Source organism: Bos grunniens, chromosome 23 (assembly GCF_055505025.1).
Source record: "Bos grunniens cultivar Pamir isolate PY7600 chromosome 23, Bosgru_T2T1.0, whole genome shotgun sequence".
Lineage (NCBI taxonomy): Eukaryota > Metazoa > Chordata > Mammalia > Artiodactyla > Bovidae > Bos > Bos grunniens.
The window spans coordinates 8,548,892-8,568,121 of record NC_141187.1 but is presented as its reverse complement, the minus strand read 5'-3'; the positions used below and the strand labels follow the sequence as shown (position 1 = coordinate 8,568,121).

Below are 19,230 nucleotides of genomic sequence, written 5' to 3'. Positions count from 1 at the left end.
GAAGAGGAGCCTGTGTGCGTACAGGGACACTAGGAAGTACCTAGAAGGGCTTCAGTGTTAAGGCCAGCCTCTCAGAAAAAGCCTAAGACCACATTAGTGAATTTCTTCTATGTGCCAATGATGTCACTGAAGTTGTTTTTGTTTTCACCAGTCCAGGTGGCTGGTAGACCCTCAACAGAAACTTGCATTTCCAAGCTTGTGCAGTTATACACCAACCGCCTTCCTCTTCTCTGATATGAATGCAGCCCACTTCCAGGCCTACTCAATGGAGAGGACTTCCTGTGCACCAAACCCACAATGACTTCTCTTTTCTCTTTTAAGTCCACTATCCAGATTGCTTGCCTGCTTTAACAAAAACTCTTCTCTTTCTAGATGTTTCTTTCCACTCTCCAACCGACCAGCAAGTGAACGACATGGAGGCAGAGGCCACATCTCTTAGCTCTTGGGAGTTCGTATAATGCTTTGCACATACACACCATAGTTAGTCCACTTCTGGCCATGGTGGCTAGGTTGGTGGAAGAGGCAGTGGGCAAGGAGGGGACTTACTCTTTGGGCCCTTCTATAGTGGCAGTAGAAGAGGGACAGGGACTTCCCTGGTGGCCCAGTGGTTGAGAATCCACCTGCCAGTGCAGGGGACACAGGTTCGATCTCTAGTTCAGGAAGATCCTACAAGCCACAGGAAAACTAAGCCCGTGCACCAGAACTATTGAAGTCTGAGAGCCCTATAGACTGTACTCCGCAACGAGAAGCCACTGCAACAAGAAATCCTTACACCACAACTAGAGCAGCAATGAAGACCAAGTATAGCCAATAAATAAATACAGAGGGACAGCACAAGAGAAGCTGCCTGGGGTTCCCTAATGTCAGTCCTGGTTTCTACATAAATGGTCATCCAATCACCAACAGGACTGGAAAAGCTCAGTTTTCACTCAAATCCCAAAGAAAGGCAATGCCAAAAAATGTTCAGACTACCGCACAATTGCACTCATCTCACATGCTAGCAAAGTAATGCTCAAAATTCTCCAAGCCAGGCTTCAACAGTATGTGAATCATGAACTTCCAGATGTTCAAGCTTGATTTAGAAAAGGCAGAGGAACCAGAGATCAAATTACCAACATCCGTTGGTAATTCAAAATGGATTACCAACGTTGGATCATCAAAAAAGCAAGAGAGTTCCAGAAAAACATCTGCTTCTGCTTTATTGACTACGCCAAAGCCTTTGACTGTGTGGCTCACAACAAACTGTGGAAAATTAAAGAGATGGGAATACCAGACCACCTGACCTGCCTCCTGAGAAATCTGTATGCAAGTCAAGAAGCAACAGTTAGAACCAGACATGGAACAACAGACTGGTTCCAAACTGGGAAAGGAGTACCTCAAGGCTGTATATTGTCACCCTGCTTATTTAACTTATATGCAGAGTACATCATGCAAAATGCCTGGCTGGATGAAGCATAAGCTGGAATCAAGATTGCCGGGAGAAATATCAATAACCTCAGATATGCAGATGACACCACCCTTATGGCAGAAAACGAAGAGGAACTAAAGAGCCTCTTGATGAAAGTGAAAGAGGAGAGTGAAAAGGTTGGCTTAAAGCTCAACATTCAGAAAACTAAGATCATGGCATCTGGTCCCATCACTTCATGGCAAATAGATGGGGAAACGATGGAAACAGTGACAGACTTTATTCTCTTGGGCTCCAAAATCACTGCATATGGTGACTGCAGCCATGAAATTAAAAGACACTTGCTCCTTGGAAGAAAAGCTATGACCAACCTAGACAGTATATTAAAAAGCAGAGACATTACTTTACCAACAAAGGTCCATCTAGTCAAAGCTATAGCTTTTCCAGTAGCCATGTATGGATGTGAGAGTTGGACTGTAAAGAAAGCTGAGTGCTGAAGAATTGATGCTTTTGAACTGTGGTGTTGAAGAAGACTCTTGAAGCGTCCCTTGAATTGCAAGGAGATCCAACCAGTCTATCCTAAAGGAAATCAGTCCTGGGCGTTCATTGGAAGGACTGATGTTGAAGCTGAAACTCCAATACTTTGGCCACCTGATGCGAAGAACTGACTCATTGGAAAAGACCCCGATGCTGGGGAAGAAGGCAGGAGGAGAAGGGGACGACAGAGGATGAGATGGTTGGATGGTATCACCGAGTTGATGGACATGAGTTTGACTCTGGGAGCTGGTGATGGACAGGGAGGCCTGGCGTGTTGCAGTTCATGGAGTCGCAAAGAGTCGGATGTGACTGAGCGACTGAACTGAACTGAAGTGAATTACCAACAGTGCTCAAGAGAGTTGAAATATTCTTTGGAGTTGACTAGAAGTGGGGGACAGAGCTATATGTGTAAAATCAAACACAAAAAAGTAGAGTTAAGAGGAAAAAGGGAAGGAAGAAACCACTTCGCTGAGCACAGGTCTCTGGGTTTTTCTGTCCAGCTTAATTCTAAAACCACCTTCAATCTTCTCATTAATAGAGAAGTGAAATTGCCTGCATTTCCTGTTGCTGCCTTATGGAAGGTTTCACATCTCCTTTGGCTGCCTGAGCAGAGACCCAGGCACAAGAGGGAGCTCGCTGAGCCTCCAGGAGCTGGCAGAGGGCCACGCAGCAAGAATTCCAGTTCCAGGCAGGCTTTGAAGACCTTGATAAGGATCCCGAGACCTGGTTCCTAAGGTTAGGCTCACCACCTACCTGGAGGTGGAGGAGAGACTTTCAAAGGAGAAGTGATCATGTGTGTGGGAGAACTCACACAGTTTTGAGACTGTTGAAAGAGAAAGTAGAAGAGACACTGGTTTGGAGTGGGAGGAGCTCTGAGCATTGGAAAGATAAGACTCAGAGGGATGTGCTGGCTCTCCCCTTTTTCCTTTTCTGAGCGGGGGCCGCCACAAGCTACCTCTGTGTGGTCCTCTCAGTCCTAGGACAGTGTGTGTGTGGGTGTACCTTGAAACCTTTGGTGTGAATCTTCAACTTGTTTTCCAAATTGTAAGAAGGACCATTCATAACAAGACTTTTAAGAGTAAATGAAACAGTGTGGATCTCATAGTATCCACCATAAAGTAGAAGCTCAACACATTTTGGACTCGCGCCACCCCTCCCCCCCAACTCCTCCGTTTTCGGTTCATTCAACACCCTTCATGGCTGATTAGAGAAGTTCAAGTGTAGAACAATCTTGTAACCAGGTGGGGTTGAGGGCGGGGGTGGTAGGAAAACATGGTCAGAGCCGACACGACTGAGCAACTGAACTGAAGTGAATTACCAACAATACTCAAGACAGTTGAAGTGAAGCTCAATTAATTACACAAAACCAGCCTTTGGTTCCTGATATTTGTCTATATATTCATTTGGGGGATATGCTTTCCCCTTTCCTTTCTTCTTCAGAAATATCGTATTCTTCTGGAGTCAGGGACTTGGAGGGGGACAGGTAAGTGTCATGTTAAGGGGTTCCTTCCTCATCCTCCTTTGTTTAGCTCACTATTAAGTCAAGTTCAAGACCTTTCAGGAACCAAGCTGGGGAGAGGCAGCCCTGAAGCCTGGTGGGGACCACAGGGAAGTCAACTGAGGGTTTTACATTTGTAATGGAAAAATCTACCAGTTGTATAGGTCACAGGTGAGAATAAATTGCTACGTGAAGCTTGTCTTTTCCTGGGTTAGAAGAACAGGGAACGTTTATCTCATTTTTCTAGTGGCTTCACAATGCGAGGAGGGCCTGCCCCAAGACAGATGGCACCTGTCAGGGAAACACATAGGGGAGTTTTGAGTTTGCGGGAGACAAGTGAGCTATGGGCACTGGCTCATGACCAGCTATTTATCAAGCAGATTAGTGGGGTTGCCCAGCGGTCTGCCCTGAGATGGTTCAAAGGCTAGGAGGACAGGGTGTCCTGGCTCCAGAAAGCAGAAAGGGGAAAATGAAGCTCGTCTGGCTAGAATGGAAGAAGCAATGGGAGCCCAGGGAGGGACTGTTCAGGGCTGTGGCCCTGAGCTCTTACCAGCAGCGCCTCTTATTCCGCCATCTTGCTTTGAGGCCAGACAACTGTACTCTTAGCAGCCCTGACTCTACTGCATTCCCCACAAGTGCCTCTTGTCCACCTGTTTCCTGGGCGACAGGACAGACCACGGGTTATGTAATCAAGGGTTAAGTTCCCCAGTGACTTCCCTTAAAGGAGCAAGAGAGGTTACCTTGTCTCAGTATCTGGGGAGACCTTGAGAGAAAACAGTTAGACCAATGGGCAGTCTAGGCTGCATACATCCTGGGGATACAGGGTTTATTCTCTCCACCAGTCTAGGGAAATCCACCTGTGTGTGTGTGTGTGTGTGTGTGAGAGAGAGAGAGAGAGAGAGTCGCTCAGTCGTGTCTGACTCTGCAACTCCATGGACTGTAGCCCACCAGGCTCCTCTGTCCAAGGGATTCTCCAGGCAAGAGTACTGCAGTGGGTTGCCATTTCCTTCTCTAAGGGAAATCCACCTGCAGACTGGTTGTTCTGCAGAACAGTAAGAGCTGCTGCTGCTGCTGCTGCTGCTGCTAAGTTGTTTCAGTTGTGTCCGACTCTGTGCGACCCCATAGATGGCAGCCCACGAGGCTCCGCCATCTCTGGGATTCTCCAGGCAAGAACACTGGAGTGGGTTGCCATTTCCTTCTCCAATGCATGAAAGTGAAAACTGAAAGTGAAGTCGCTCAGTTGTGTCAGACTGGTAGCGACCCCATGGACTGCAGCCCACCAGGCTCCTCCATCCATGGGATTTTCCAGGCAAGAGTACTGGAGTGGGGTGCCATTGCCTTCTCCACAGTAAGAGACTAGTTGCTAAAAGCCCAGGGCAGGATGAGATCTACCTGGTAACTGATGATGCTGGGCTGAGATGCTCAATGATTTGTCTCTATACTTGTCCCCGCCTACCTAGGCAATCTGACAATTCTCAGTTTGGAACGCTCAGATGATCTGGCAAGGAACAGGTTTATCTCAGGCCTTAGTAGCCCCAAATTGCTCATTTAGAGAGCATCAAGGGGCCCCGGGCAATACCACATTCCCACTTAGTGTGTGGAGATCCTCTACCCAGGCTGGGACTTCTGGGGTAGACGAAGACCCAGGGCCCCTGGAGGAGCTGGTCCAGGGGACCGAACTCCCCGTGTCTCCTCAGAGCAGAGCATGACTGTCCTCCTGTCGCTGCTGCTGGGCTTCAGCCTGGGCTGCACCGCAGCAGGTAAGGACTCTCCCTTCCTCTGTTCCCTTTGTATTGGGGGGTTCTGTTTTGCTATTGGATTCGGATACCCCAAAGCAGTCTGCTGCTGCTGCTAAGTCACTTTAGTCGTGTCCGACTCTCTGTGACTCCATAGACAGCAGCCCACCAGGCTCCCCCGTCCCTGGGATTCTCCAGGCAAGAACACTGGAGTGGATTGCCGTTTCCTTCTCCAATGCATGAAAGCGAAAACTGAAAGTGAAGCCGCTCAGTCGTGTCCGACCCTCAGCGACCCCATGGACTGCAGCCTGCCAGGCTCCTCCATCCATGGGATTTTCCAGGCAAGAGTACTGGAGTGGGGTGCCATTGCCTTCTCTGCCAAAGCAGTCTATCTCCCTATTATATACTCCCACAGCACTTTGTACTGTAGCTTTGCAGCAATTTTTTGAATTTATATTTTTAAATTGAAGTATTGTTGATTTACAATATTGTGTTAATTTCTGCTGAGCAAAGCGACTCAGTTACGCACATGTATAGTTCTTTTTATATCCTTTTCCATTATGGTTTATCCCAGGTATTACTCTAGCTGCCAGAGCTACACAGTAGAAACTTGTTCATCCGTGTAGAAAATTTAATGTAATTAAGTTGTGTAATTATTTATGTAACAGATATCTCTTGCTGGAATGTAGGCAAAGGTGATGACGGCCCTGTTGATAACTGCTGTGTCCCCAGTTCCTCGAACGGTGTCTGGCACACGGCGAGTACTCCAGATATACATGTGGCATGGATATTTAATAATGTATCCAGCACAGAACAAGCCTGACTTTTTCCTTTGACCCCTTTTCTCACTCAGTCATTGGCCTTACTGAAAGTCTTAATCCTGGGTAAATCGTTGGGTTTAAACATGCAAATAATTTTGGGTCACTTGTGTCTCCATGCTGAGTCTTATGTAAAGAGGAAACGGGATCTAGGAACTTCTCTGTTAGGATCACCTAGTCCCTGAATCCGGAGAAGGCAATGGCACCCCACTCCAGTACTCTTGCCTGGAAAATCCCATAGACCGAGGAGCCTGGTGGGCTGCAGTCCATGGGGTCGCTAAGAGTCGGACACGACTGAGCGACTTCACTTTCACTTTTCAGTTTCATGCATTGGAGAAGGAACTGGCAACCCACTCCAGTGTTCTTGCCTGGAGAACCCCAGGGACAGGGGAGCCTGGTGGGCTGCCGTCAATGGGGTCACACAGAGTTGGACATGACTGAAGCGACTTAGCAGCAGCAGCAGCAGTCCCTGAATCAGGACTTGCAGAGACTCCTGTTCGTGAGTTTGGTGAGCAGATGATGCCTCAGGCAGGAAGCCTGCACCCTCCTTACCGGATGTAACTGAGCCTTGGGCTCTGGCAGAGGACCCTGAGCCGCCCCCTTTCTCTGGCTCCTACAGGTGGTTTTGTGGCACACGTGGAAAGCACCTGTGTGTTGGACGATGATGGGAATCCGAAAGACTTCTCGTATTGCATCTCCTTCAACAAGGATTTGCTGACCTGCTGGGATCCCCTGCAGGCCAGTATGGTTCCTCGTGAATTTGGGGTGCTGAACGGCTTGGCCCGGTACCTCTCACAGTTCCTCAACAATAATAGTTACCTGACCCAGCGCTTGTCCAATGGTCTGCACAACTGTGCCGCGCACACCCAGCCCTTCTGGAGCTCTCTGACCCACAGGACACGTAAGGAGAGAGGGGTGCAGAGGGGCGGTGAGGAGAGGGGAGGCCGCGAAGGCTCCCTCTGTTGATAGGGGGTTTGAGATGTGGGCAGAAAAGAAGCAGAAAAATGGGAGCACCTGTGATGTAGAAAGAGAGGGAAACAAGGGGGTTGACAGGGGTGGGGCTGGAATGCAAACCAGGTGGTGATATTTGAGCAGGCAAGGAGCTTCTGCAGGGAGAGTAAAAATGTTTTCCTTCGATTCAGGGCATCTCAGGAGACAGATCCAAGTTCAGCCAGGGGTTGAACTGTCAGAAGAACCAGAATGGCTTTCCCCAAAGTGCTTGTGCCTCTGTATCCCAGGTTCTGGTGTCCCGGGTCTAAGATGGGCCCAGGCATGGGACAATTTGGAAAGCCTCCCAGGGAATTCTGAAGCAAAGTGAAAGTGAAAGTCGCTCAGTCATGTCCGACTCTTCGCGACCCCATGGACTATACAGTCCGTGGAATTCTCCAAGCCAGAATACTGGAGTGGGTAGCCTTTCCCTTCTCCAGGGGATCTTCCCAATCCCGGGATCAAACTCAGGTCTCCCACGTTGCAGGCGGATTCTTTACCAGCTGAGCCACAAGGGAAGCAAACTCTCTCCCTAATCACTTGCACAGAGAATGACTTGAGATTGGTTAAAAAAAAAAAAAAAAAAAAACCCCAAACTTGAAGTTCTCTATCTTAAAAAGTATTGTGTCTCAAGATACCATTTCTCAGAATTGCCTGGGAAGGTGCTTGTTAAAAACGCAAGTCCTGGGGCTTCCCTGGTGGTCCAGTGGTTAAGAATCAGTGCTTCCAGTGCAGGGGGCACAGGTTCAATCCCTGGTCAGGGAACTAGGATCCTGAAAGCGGTGTGGCACAGCCAAAAACAAAAACAGAAATAAATTTAAAATAAAAACATAAAAATAAAAATGCAAGTCCTTGAGAGCTACTGCAGATCTGTTGAATAAAAATATCCAGGGATACAGGCTAGGGAATCTGCGTTTTAACACAGTATCTTGGATTTTTATTGAGGATTTTATCTGAAAGACACCCAAGCAAGCTGAAGGGTCACCTAGAAAAATAAATTACTAACAGACGGCAATATGAATGATCTGATGAATTAGGGTCCACCCTTATCCAAATTTAAGAGTTGGTCCTGAATTAGTCTTGCTTCCTTAAGCTATTCAGGCTTGCCAGATGGCACAGTGGTAAAGAATCTGCCTGCCAATGCAGGAGACTCTTGAGATAGGGGTTCAATCCCTGGATCAGGAAGATCCCCTGGCGTAGGAAATGGCAATCCATTCCAGTCTTCTTGCCTGGGAAATCCCATGGACAGAGGAGACTGGCAGGCTACGGTCCACGAGCTCGCAAAGAGTCAGACACGACTGAGCACGCACACATGCCTTAAACTCTTCAAGGAAAAAATACTTTTTTTACTGAGTTAATCTGTTCAATGAGATTTGAGGACAAGGGTGTTTTCCTACTTTTGCTCACCCCCACCTCTAAGTCTGGATGACAATTTGCTTTTATGTACTTGCAATGAATACAATGCCTTCTGAAACAGCTTGCAGTTCAGCCCCAGCTTTTACTTACGGTGACCAAACAGGATTTTGGAGGAACAAGAAAGGAAGGAGCAGGGATGGAGTGGGAGACAGGAAAGAGTACAGAGGAATATATTCCAGCTTCTCATTTTCAGAGGGATGTGTGCAGGCCTGGGGTGAGGGCCGGCAGGGTAGGTGGGCAAAATCCAAGAAGCATTGAAGTAGGAGAGAAACCAGGTTGGAGGAAAAGCCAGGGTGGTGCCCTCCTTCATGACTGTTTTTTCCTCCTGTGCAGGCCCACCGACCGTGCAGGTAGCCAAAACCACTCCTTTTAACACGAGGGAGTCTGTGATGCTGGCCTGCTACGTGTGGGGCTTCTATCCAGCGGACGTGGCCATCACGTGGAGGAGGAACGGGCAGGAGGTCCTCCCACACGGCAGGGCCTGGAGGATCGTCCAGCCCAACGGAGACTGGACATACCAGACCGTCTCCCATCTGGCCACAACCCCCTCTTTTGGGGATACCTACACCTGTGTGGTCGAGCACATTGGGGCTCCTGAACTCATCCTTCAGGACTGGAGTAAGTGTGTAGCAGGCGGGAGGAATTAGCATTAAAGCAGAGAGCTACTGGAATTCCCTGGCAGTCCAGTGGCTAAGATTCTTCGCTTCCACTTGCAGGGGGGCCAGGTTTGATCCCTGGTCGGGGAATTGAGACCCCCACATGTTGCTCTAGCGTGGCTGACAACAACAACAACAAAAAAGCAGAGAGCTACTGCAAGTGGGTGGTTGTAAAAAGAACACCAATACTTTGGCAGAGGGAATAAGCTGTAGAGAGGTCCACGGTACAGGGAAGAGAGGGAGATGCTGAAAATGAGTGAGTCTGGAGGAACTCGTGGAGAGTTCTCGACCAGAGATGGGGCCAGGGGATACTGGGACAGAAAGCGTTAATCATCCTTGCTGTTGCTATGGTGCTGTGGTTGGTGTTCTGTGCTTGTTGGAAGGTGGGAGGGGAGCCTGATTGTCCTGAAAAGAGGAAGTCGATTTGGTAACCATATTTTCAGAACCCCAAATTGTGATGCAATATTCTAGGATCTTCAGATTTCCACTGTTGTCAAGTCAGGGATGGGAACTGGAGAAATAAAGATCTCAGGAGAGCGAGGACCCTCTTGGTGTCAGAGAGGGGAAGCCAAGGCTGACAGAGGCTTTGATGTGCATGCTTGGGGGCTACGGCGTCAAGCCAATCATCGCTGTTTGAACCCCAGGACTGGAGATAGTTAAAGGAAAGGAATTTGGGAGGGGGACAGGATTCAGACTAGGACCAGCCCCAGGATGTAGGGGCTGTGGAGGTGGGGCAGAGACAGATTCTGGAAGGACCCATGGCCAATCTGAAAGTGGACAGGTAGAGACACCTAAGCCCTCGGATAGCAAGGAACTGCAGAAAGGAAAGGTGGAAAGACAATTTAATGGGAAAATGCTCGAATAAAGCAGTCAAGGGAGCAAGTATTGTCACCACAGGCAAATGAAGAGAGGAGTGGGGGGGCCCTCCATTCTTTGGTCAGGGTGCCTTTGGGGTGAAGAAAGAAAACGGGAAGCCTGGAGGGCCCCCACGGTCTCAGAGAGCATCTGGAAGCCGGGGTACAAACCTGGGGAGAGGGGTTCCTCAGGGACCTGCAGGAACAGAGACCCACGGGACAGGGGTTTTGAGGAAAGGCTGCTTGCTCGGGCCTGGATTGGTGTGAGGCCTGGTCCGCGGATGAGCACCTCTGAAGCTCTGGGCGGAGGTCGCAGGCAGCGAAGGCACTCTGGGGACCAGCTCTGGGAACCGGTTGCAGTTCAGTTCCTGTTTCCGCAGCTCCTGGGCTGTTGCCTGCGCAGACGGTGAAGGTTTCTGTGGCTCTGGTAATGCTGGTCCTGGGTCTCATCATCTTCGTTTTCGGTCTGCACAGTTGGCGGAGAGCCACCTCCTCCGGTGAGTGAGCCTCCCGAAACGTCAGTCCCAACCTCTGCTCGCTTTGGGTTTGTGACTGGTTCTCCCGTGGCGTCCCCCATTGCCGTGGAGGAGACTTTCATCCACCAGGCCCGTCCTGGGCGGGAGGGATCAACTGAGAGATGGGGATCGACATCTACACACTACTGTGGATAAAACAGATCACTAATAGGAACCTGCTGAATAGCACAGAAAACTCCTCGGTGCTCTGCAGTGGCCTAGATGAGAAGAGAATCGAAGACGAGAGTGGGTACAGCTGTATGTGTGACCGATGCACTTTGCTGTACACTTGGAACTGAACAGCGTAAATCAACTATAGTCTAATAAAAATTAAAAAACAAGAAAAGACTGTCCTCAACTCAAATATTTTCTTCTCCTAGGCTACATTTTCCTCCCGGGGTCCACTTATCCAGAAGGTAATGTCTCTGTTGGTCTGTGTGCCTCCTGGTCCCTTGGAGGGGATGACAGAGGGCGTTATCTCCCGTGCTGACGGCGGGGGCGGTGTGCGTCCACTGGGATCAGGCTGAGTGTGATTGCAGCTGCTGCTGTTGGGCTCAGGAGCAGAAAGCAGGAGCACCGACCCCTTCCGCTTCTGCCCAACAGTGTGTCTGAATGTGGCTCCTCAGTGCTTGGTGATCTGAAATTTCCCACATCACTGTGTTAAGGGCTCTGGCATGGATGGTTACAGGGACAAACGATGGGGTCACGTTGGCTCGAAGCGTTGAAGCGTTATTCATTTTCATTCCTTTTCATTTCTTCTGCAGGTCAGCACAATTGATAGAGGCAGAACCCTACAGCTTTCCCTCCACGTGAGAAGGATCTGAACTCTTGGGGATGCTGCTGGGGCCCTCCAGCTCCTCCAGCCCTCCACATCTTCTTGGACCCTATGGTTTCTCTATTTAATTCTTTGAATTTCCCAGTCTTCCCTATGTGAGGGCTTTCCTGGTGGCTCAGCTGGTAAAGAATCCGCCTGCAATACGGGAGACCTGGGTGTGATCCCTGGGTTGGGAAGATCCCCTGGAGAAGGGAACGGCTACCCACTTCAATATTCTGGCCTGGAGAATTCCATGGACTGTAAAGTCCATGGGGTCACGAAGAGTTGGACATGACTGAGCGACTTTCACTTCACTTCACTTCACTTCACTTCCTTATGTGAACCTTAGTAACTTGGGGAAACTCATTCCTGGTAAAAATATTCTGTAACCAAGGTGCTGTCCATATGCAGAGCCCAGGGCTAAATATCTGGGGTGAATATCATCTGGGGAGGAAGGTCAAAGACCCTCTTCGGGGCCCCCCTGTGTCACAGAGGGCGTGAGTCACTGTTGATTGTCTCTGAGGAATAAACTGGTAGAATCCTGTTTTTTTCCATGTTTTTTCCTGTGGTCCTGGGGAGGGACAGTGGGCAGTCGGGGGCTGGGCTTGATTCGCTCTTCCTGGAGCAGACGAGTTGGTGTTTCCTCCCATTTTCCCATCTGGACATGACGGAACTGGGGGCTTTCTGCTGGATAATTCATAAGAAGACTTTAAACTTTGGTGGGAGGGAGTCACAGAGTCAGAGATAGTAGGAAGTTAACAGTTTTCTGAACTCATAAGAGATCTTAATGAAGCTTAAATGAGTTCATACTTGTAATTGGCCAAGAACATTACCCGGTACCCAGCCAGCCCACCGCGGCGAAGTTAGCTGTTAGCAGTCACTCTACTTTCCGGGCCAGGCTTCCTACCAGCTTGCTTGCTCTGTTTCATTTGATCTTCATCACAACTCAGGTAGTCAGGGTTCAAGGGGCAGAGCTCAACTTCAGATCTGAATTCTGGGCTGTTATTCCTTCCACAACCAGCATAGGAAAGGGACCACAGCTCGAGTGCTTGTAGGCACTGGGTAGGTGCTTTATGCTGTATCTCATTCATGCTCCACAATCACCCAGTAAGGGGGAAGTGGTCTCCTCCAAGTCCCGAGATGAAAGTGAGGTTCAGAGAGGTTAAATAGCTTGCCCAAGATCGAACAGCAAATTCTCTACAGGATGTCGGTCTGCCTGAGCTGGAAGTAACTAGGCTGCTGTATTCTGAGGACTTTCCTGCTGGCGAACATACCATTCTTCAGAGCCCCCCTTCCATTCCCTCCACCTGGAGCTCACGGGGCATCCACCGTTTGGGGCTGGATTTCACACAGGGCAAGAGAGGTGCTTTAAAGAAAGCCGAGCACGGAAGAATTGATGCTTTTGAACTGTGGTGTTGGAGAACACTCTTGAGAGTCCAAACTGCAAGGAGATCCAACCAGTCCATCCTAAAGCAGATCAGTCCTGAATATTCATTGGAAGGACTGATGTTGAAGCTGAAACTCCAATACTTTGGTCACCTGATGGGAAGAGCTGACTCATTTGAAAAGACCCTGGTGCTGGGAAAGATTGAAGGCAGGAGGAGAAGGGGACGACAGAGGACGAGATGGTTGGATGGCATCACCAACTCAATGGACATGGGTATGGTGGACTCTGGGAGTTGGTGATGGACAGGGAGGCCTGGCGTGCTGCAGTCCATGGGGTCGCAAAGACATGACCGCAACTGAACTGAACTGAACTGGAGAGGTGCTGATCATTCCCAGTGAAGGGCGACACCTGCTGGGCCCAGGTGGAATTGTCTTTGGAATGAGAGTTGGATTCTAGAAAGAAACCAGAAATGAAAACAGATACTGGAGGAGTTTAGCCTAACAGAAAGTTGTGGACAGAGAACAAGCGGTTAAGAATGCACGTCTGCCAAAAAAGAAAAAGAAGAATACATGTCTGTGTGTGCGGGTCTATGTAGGAACATGGTAAGCAGAATCTGATGAGCTGGGAGAAGGGGTCAGAAAGACAGACAGTGTGTGGAATCTTCCTGCCTTGTCTCCAAGGTGGTCTGTGTGGGTTCCTGGTGGGTGGGATTGGGTCCCTTCCTCCCTGCATGGTCTCTGTCCTGATGGGGGCCTGGAGAACAGTGCGGGTAGCACTGATCGTACAGACTTCATATCCAAGGCAGGTGCTCAGGCATAAAAAAAGAAGAAAACAATTCCATTTGCAGCAACATGGATGGGCCTAGAGATTATTTTACTAAGTGAAGTCAGAAAGAGGAAGACAAATACCATGTGATATCACTTACATGTGGAATCTAAAATAAGATACAAATGAACTTATCAATGAAACAGACTCACAGATACAGAGAATGGATGGAGGGTTGCCAAGAGGTGGGCTTGGGAGAGGGACAGATTGGGAATTTGGGGTTGGCAGATGCAAATTATTGTATATAGAATGGATAAACAACAAGGTCCTACTGTAGAGCCCAGGGAGCTATAGTCAGTATCCTGTGATAAATCATAACGGAAAAGAATATAAAAAAGGATGCGTATATATAAACTCCGGGAGTTGGTGATGGACAGGGAGACTGGGGTGCTGCAGTCCATGGGGCTGCAAAGAGTCGGACACAACTGAACAACTGAACTGAACTGATATGTGTGTGTGTGTAACTGAATCACTTTGCTGTACAGCAGAAATTAACACAACATTGTAAATCAACTATGCTTCAATTGAAAAAAAAAGTAGGTGCTCAGGGTTTGTCTAGTCAGTGAGTTGATTTCCACTACGTCCATGCTTTCCCCAGAAAAGTCCTTGTGATCAAGGCACCTCTTCCGGAAGGAGTTTTACCAGAAAGTCAATGGAACGGGAAAAGGCTCCTGAGTTCAAAATGGCTCTTCTCTGAGCTGGGCCATGTAAGGTAGGAAGCAGTAGGGTGCTCTGTGCTGTGATTGGTGAGTGTAGGCTCAGAAACAAATCCCTACAAATTTTATCAATTTTATGTTTTATTGAAAAAAGGTTTTTATAGGGACTTCCCTCGCAGTGCAGTGGTTAAGACCCCAGGCTTCCACTTCAGGGGGCTTGGGTTCGATCCCTGGTCAGGGAACTAAGATCCCAAATGCTGTGCAGTGCAGCCAAAAAAAAAAAAAAAAAAGGGGAAACGGTTTTTATGTAACATTTAGTTAATTAGCTTGTGTATCATGTAAACAATCTATTGTCTCTCCGCAACTCTGAGCTTTAAGATCTTGCCGTCTGAAGCCTTGCCATATCCTTTCATTTTCACTTTTCTGTTCACTGTTATTTTGTTTGCTTGACAAAGTCAATTCCTTCTGAAATTCTAGTCTAGTCTGGGGCGGGGCTTTGGTCTATGCTTGGCCATTTGTGAAGGAGACGCTGTACATTTGGAGGGTGTGAGTGTGGCCTCAGCTGTGGAAATCAAAGGGGCAGGACCCCAGGGGAAGAGGGAGAGAGGCAGCTAATGAGTACGCCTCCAGTCCCCCTCTGGAGACCCCAGGCACGCTTGCTCTGCCCTAATCTTACTGGGTTTTGTTTTATAGGGAAGGCTGTCCTCTTTCAGATGGGGAGCTGGGAAAAAAAAAAAAAAAACCACGTAGATCTCCTGGGATCCAGGAAACCAGATTACAAGGGGAGAGAAAGGAGGATGTGTGTGCTACCCAGGCAAGTGAGTGGAGCCTGGAAGGAAGGCAGAATGATGGGTCACCTCCAGGACTGTGTGAGGGGAGTAAAATGCTGCATACCGCAAAGTGCCAGAAAGGGGTGTGTGTGTGAGAGAGAGAGAGAGAAAGAGCTGGGCTTTTACATTATGTCTAATACAAGTGGCTCAACGATTGTTCTCTCCCTTCAATGTCTTCTTTGTTTTAAAAACCGAACTGGGAGCAGGGAATTGACTTTGAAGGTCATCTAGTCCAACTCTCAGAGCATAGCGGACATGCGTCTGTGTCCATGAGGGCAGATACCAACGCTTTAGTCAAAGGTGTTGACCCCAAGTTTGAGGCTCTCTGGGCCCTTGAACACGATGGGAGTAAAACCAGATGCACCCCCACCTGAAAAGAACACAACATTGTAAGCCAACTATGCGCTAATAAAATTTTAACATGTAAAAGGGAAAAACGAAGGGAACACCAAGGATTTCCAGCAACCCAGGAAGCCAGGAGAGAGGCAGGGAACAGATTTCCCCTTAGAGTCTCCAGGGAGGACCAGTCCTCTCGGCAGCTTGATCTTGGACTTCTGGGCTTCTTAGCCGTGTGAGAATCAATTTCTGCTCCACCCTCTTTTGTAAAGCATCAAATGCACCCCAGGAGGCTGTGTCCTCGGGGCCCCATGTTCCAGGTACTTGGCTTCCTTACTGCACGATCATGGGAAAGGAGCAGATAGGCATTGGTAGCTAATCTCACTGTTCATTTAGGAAAAGTAATTTAGGGAAATTATTTTTAGATCATCATCTCAAGTAATTCTGTTTCCCCAGTAAAATCAGATGGATCAGAGGACAAACGAGGGTGGAGTGGAACCTTGGTCGTGGTTGGAGTGCCTGCTATTCCCAAGAGTCCTCAAACTGCCCTGGAGCAGGGCCTGGGGGATTCCTTCTGGGTGTGGAAACCAAGCAGCCAGTGGAGCTTCCAGGCATGGAGGCCCTTGTCTCCTGGTGCTTATAGGCGAGACTCCAGCTTCCACAACCTACCCTGAGTTCCACTTCCAACGGCTGCTCATCAAGGGAGGGGCAGCCAAGAAACCACCCAAGGCAAGATTAAAGGGACCTGAGACACAGATGTATAGAACAGTCTTTTGGACTCTGTGGGAGAGGGAGAGGGTGGGATGATTTGGGAGAATGGCATTGAAACATGTATAATATCATATATGAAACGAATCGCCAGTCCAGGTTCGATGCATGATACTGGATGCTCGGGGCTGGTGCACTGGGACAACCCAGAGGGATGGTATGGGGAGAGAAGTGGGAGGGGGGTTCAGGATGGGGAACACGTCTACACCCGTGGCGGATTCATGTTGATGTATGGCAAAACCAATACAATATTGTAATTAGCCTCCAATTAAAATAGATAAACTTATATTAGAAAAAAAGATTAAAGGGACCTGAGAAAGTTAGGAGATTAGGAGACAGACTGCCTGAGAAGAGTTTAAGGAAGTGCTAGCCTTGTTCCCACAACTGAGGCTTCCCTGGTGGCTCAGAGGGTAAGGAATCTTGCCTGTAATGTGGGAGACCTGGCCCTGGATTGGGAAGATCCCCTGGAGAAGGAAATGGCAACCCGCTCCAGCATTCTTGCCTGGAAAATCCCATGGACAGAGAAGCCTGGCGGGCTACACAGTCCAGGGCCAGGTCACAAAGAGTTGGACATGACTTCACTAGCCTTGTTCCCACCCTAATCTTGTTAGACCTCACCTTTGACCCACCTTTATAAAAATCCTCATCAAATCCTCCCGGGTGGCAACAGTTTTTCAAGGCAGAAGCCTGGTGTGTCTCCCTTTGGCTGGCAAAGTAATAAAGTGATCCTTTTCTACCTCACCCAAAACTGTGTCTCCGGGATCTGATTTGGCACCAGCTACAGAGAGGCCGAAAAAGCTAGTGGAGGTGATGGAATTCCAGTTGAGCTATTTCAAATCCTGAAAGATGATGCTGTGAAAGTGCTGCACTCAATATGCCAGCAAATTTGGAAAACTCAGCAGTGGCCACAGGACTGGAGAAGGTCAGTTTTCATTCCAATCCCAAAGAAAGGCAACGCCAAAGAATGCTCAAACTACCGCACAATTGCACTCATCTCACACGCTAGTAAAGTAATGCTCAAAATTCTCCAAGCCAGGCTTCAGCAATACGTGAACCATGAACTTCCAGATGTTCAAGCTGGTTTTAGAAAAGGCAGAGGAACCAGAGATCAAATTGCCAACATCCGCTGGATCATCGAAAAAGCAAGAGAGTTCTGGAAAAACATCTATTTCTGCTTTACTGACTATGCCAAAGCCTTTGACTGTGTGGATCACAATAAACTGTGGAAAATTCTGAAAGAGATGGAAATACCAGACCATCTGACATGCCTCTTGAGAAACCTATATGCAGGTCAGGAAGCAACAGAACTGGACATGAACAACAGACTGGTTCCAAATAGGAAAAGGAGTATGTCAAGGCTGTATATTGTCACCCTGCTTATTTAACTTATATGCAGAGTATATCATGAGAAACACTGGGCTGGAAGAAGCACAAGCTGGAATCAAGATTGCTGGGAGAAATATCAATAACCTCAGATATGCAGATGACACCACCCTTATGGCAGAAAATGAAGAGGAACTAAAAAGCCTCTTGATGAAACTGAAAGAGGAGAGTGAAAAAGTTGGCTTAAAGCTCAACATTCAGAAAATGAAGATCATGGCATCTGGTCCCATTACTTCATAGGAAATAGATGTGGAAACAGTGGAAACAGTGGCAGACTTTATTTTTTTTGGCTCCAAAATCACTGCAGATGGTGATTGCAGCCATGAAATTAAAAGATGCTTGTTCCTTGGAAGGAAAGTTATGACCAACCTAGATAGCATATTGAAAAGCAGAGATATTACTTTGCCAACAAAGGTCCGTCTAGTCAAGGCTATGGTTTTTCCAGTGTTCATGTATTGGATGTGAGAGTTGGACTGTGAAGAAAGCTGAGTGCTGAAGAATTGATGCTTTTGAACTGTGGTGTTGGAGAAGACTCTTGAGTCCCTTGGACTGCAAGGAGATCCAACCAGTCCATTCTGAAGGAGATCAGTCCTGGGTGTTCATTGGAAGGACTGATGCTGAAGCTGAAACTCCAGTACTTTGGCCACCTCATGCTAAGAGTTGACTCACTGGAAAAATCCCTGATGCTGGGAGGGATTGAGGGCAGGAGGAGAAGGGGACGCCAGAGGATGAGATGGCTGGATGGCATCACTGACTCGATGGACATGAGTTTGAGTGAACTCCGGGAGTTGGTGATGGACAGGGAGGCCTGGCGTGCTGTGATTTATGAGGTCACAAAGAATCGGACACGACTGAGCGACTGAACTAACTGACTGACAGAGAGGCCGAGCTTTCGGCCACAGAGCTTCTGGCCACCTCTTGGCCAGACTGGCCCCTGGGGGCTGCAGCAAGAGGCCCCGAGTTCAGAGTGTACTCCTAGACCGGGACTCACTGACTCTCCTGACCCTGTCTCTCCCTCTTTTCTGTTGCACATGAGGCTTCTAAAGAGGGAGGCTTCTAAGCAGGGCAGGGAATGAAGACATAAGTGACTTTCATTGTCACTTTCAAATGTCTCTTATTTCAGGGCCCTCAACCAGGATAGTTCAAGGAGAGTCTGTTTACAAGGAAGCGGCTGGAGGACAGGACAGTAGCACCAGCCTAGCCCCGCCCGCAATGGGAGGGGATGTCAGAACCCAGAGGAGGATGAATCCTGTAGCGTACCCGCCTTGCCAGCAGATGCCCTTCAGCCCAGAGACACAGCTGGCCTAAGGTGACCTTGGAGGGTGAGAGCCAAGGGAATAAAAACCCTGACCTCCCTCTCTTCCCTTCCTCTCTGGGTGAGGCTGAAAGCAGGAGAGGCCAGGGAGCAGGAATCCTGTGATGTCATACAGACCTGCTGGTGGAGCATACAGAGGGCGGGGCCAGAAGGCAGAGGGAGGAGGTCAGCACAGTTTACAATGTGAAGGAAAGAAGCCAAGGTCGGGGCGTGTGGGTGTGTGTGTGTGGGAGACGCAAAGCCTGGGTTTCTCTGGCCTTGGACAAGACCTCAGTAGCAAGACCCGGTTTGTACTTTCCTGCTGGGAGGCCGGGTGGAACACTCCCTTCTCCACCCCTTCCCCCGCAAGGCTCTGTAACTCTTTCTGAATCTTCCTTGTTTCTCCTACTTAGTTCACAGTAAGTTTACTGAGTTCTCAGGATTAAAGTAGAATTTTGATTGAGGTTATACTGAATATATACAGCAACGTGGGGAGAGTTGATTTCCTTTTCTTG

The 19,230-nt window shown here is 48.7% G+C and overlaps 1 protein-coding gene across 2 annotated transcripts; it reads left to right on the top strand.

The window, feature by feature from the left end:
* The first annotated feature begins 4,935 nt into the window (after positions 1 to 4,935).
* On the top strand, positions 4,936 to 11,780 carry LOC147346565 (HLA class II histocompatibility antigen, DM beta chain). Of its 2 annotated transcripts, XM_086371093.1 has the most exons (7): positions 4,936 to 5,200; positions 6,316 to 6,502; positions 6,614 to 6,895; positions 8,731 to 9,015; positions 10,288 to 10,404; positions 10,803 to 10,838; positions 11,187 to 11,780. In XM_086371093.1, exons 3-7 carry the CDS (start codon positions 6,739 to 6,741, stop codon positions 11,198 to 11,200), a joined length of 609 nt encoding a protein of 202 aa, XP_086227219.1. In that variant the 5' UTR covers positions 4,936 to 5,200; positions 6,316 to 6,502; positions 6,614 to 6,738; the 3' UTR covers positions 11,201 to 11,780. The 2 variants fall into 2 exon arrangements, with proteins under 2 accessions (XP_086227219.1, XP_086227218.1); XM_086371092.1 differs by lacking the exon at positions 6,316 to 6,502.
* Positions 11,781 to 19,230: the final 7,450 nt, after the last annotated feature.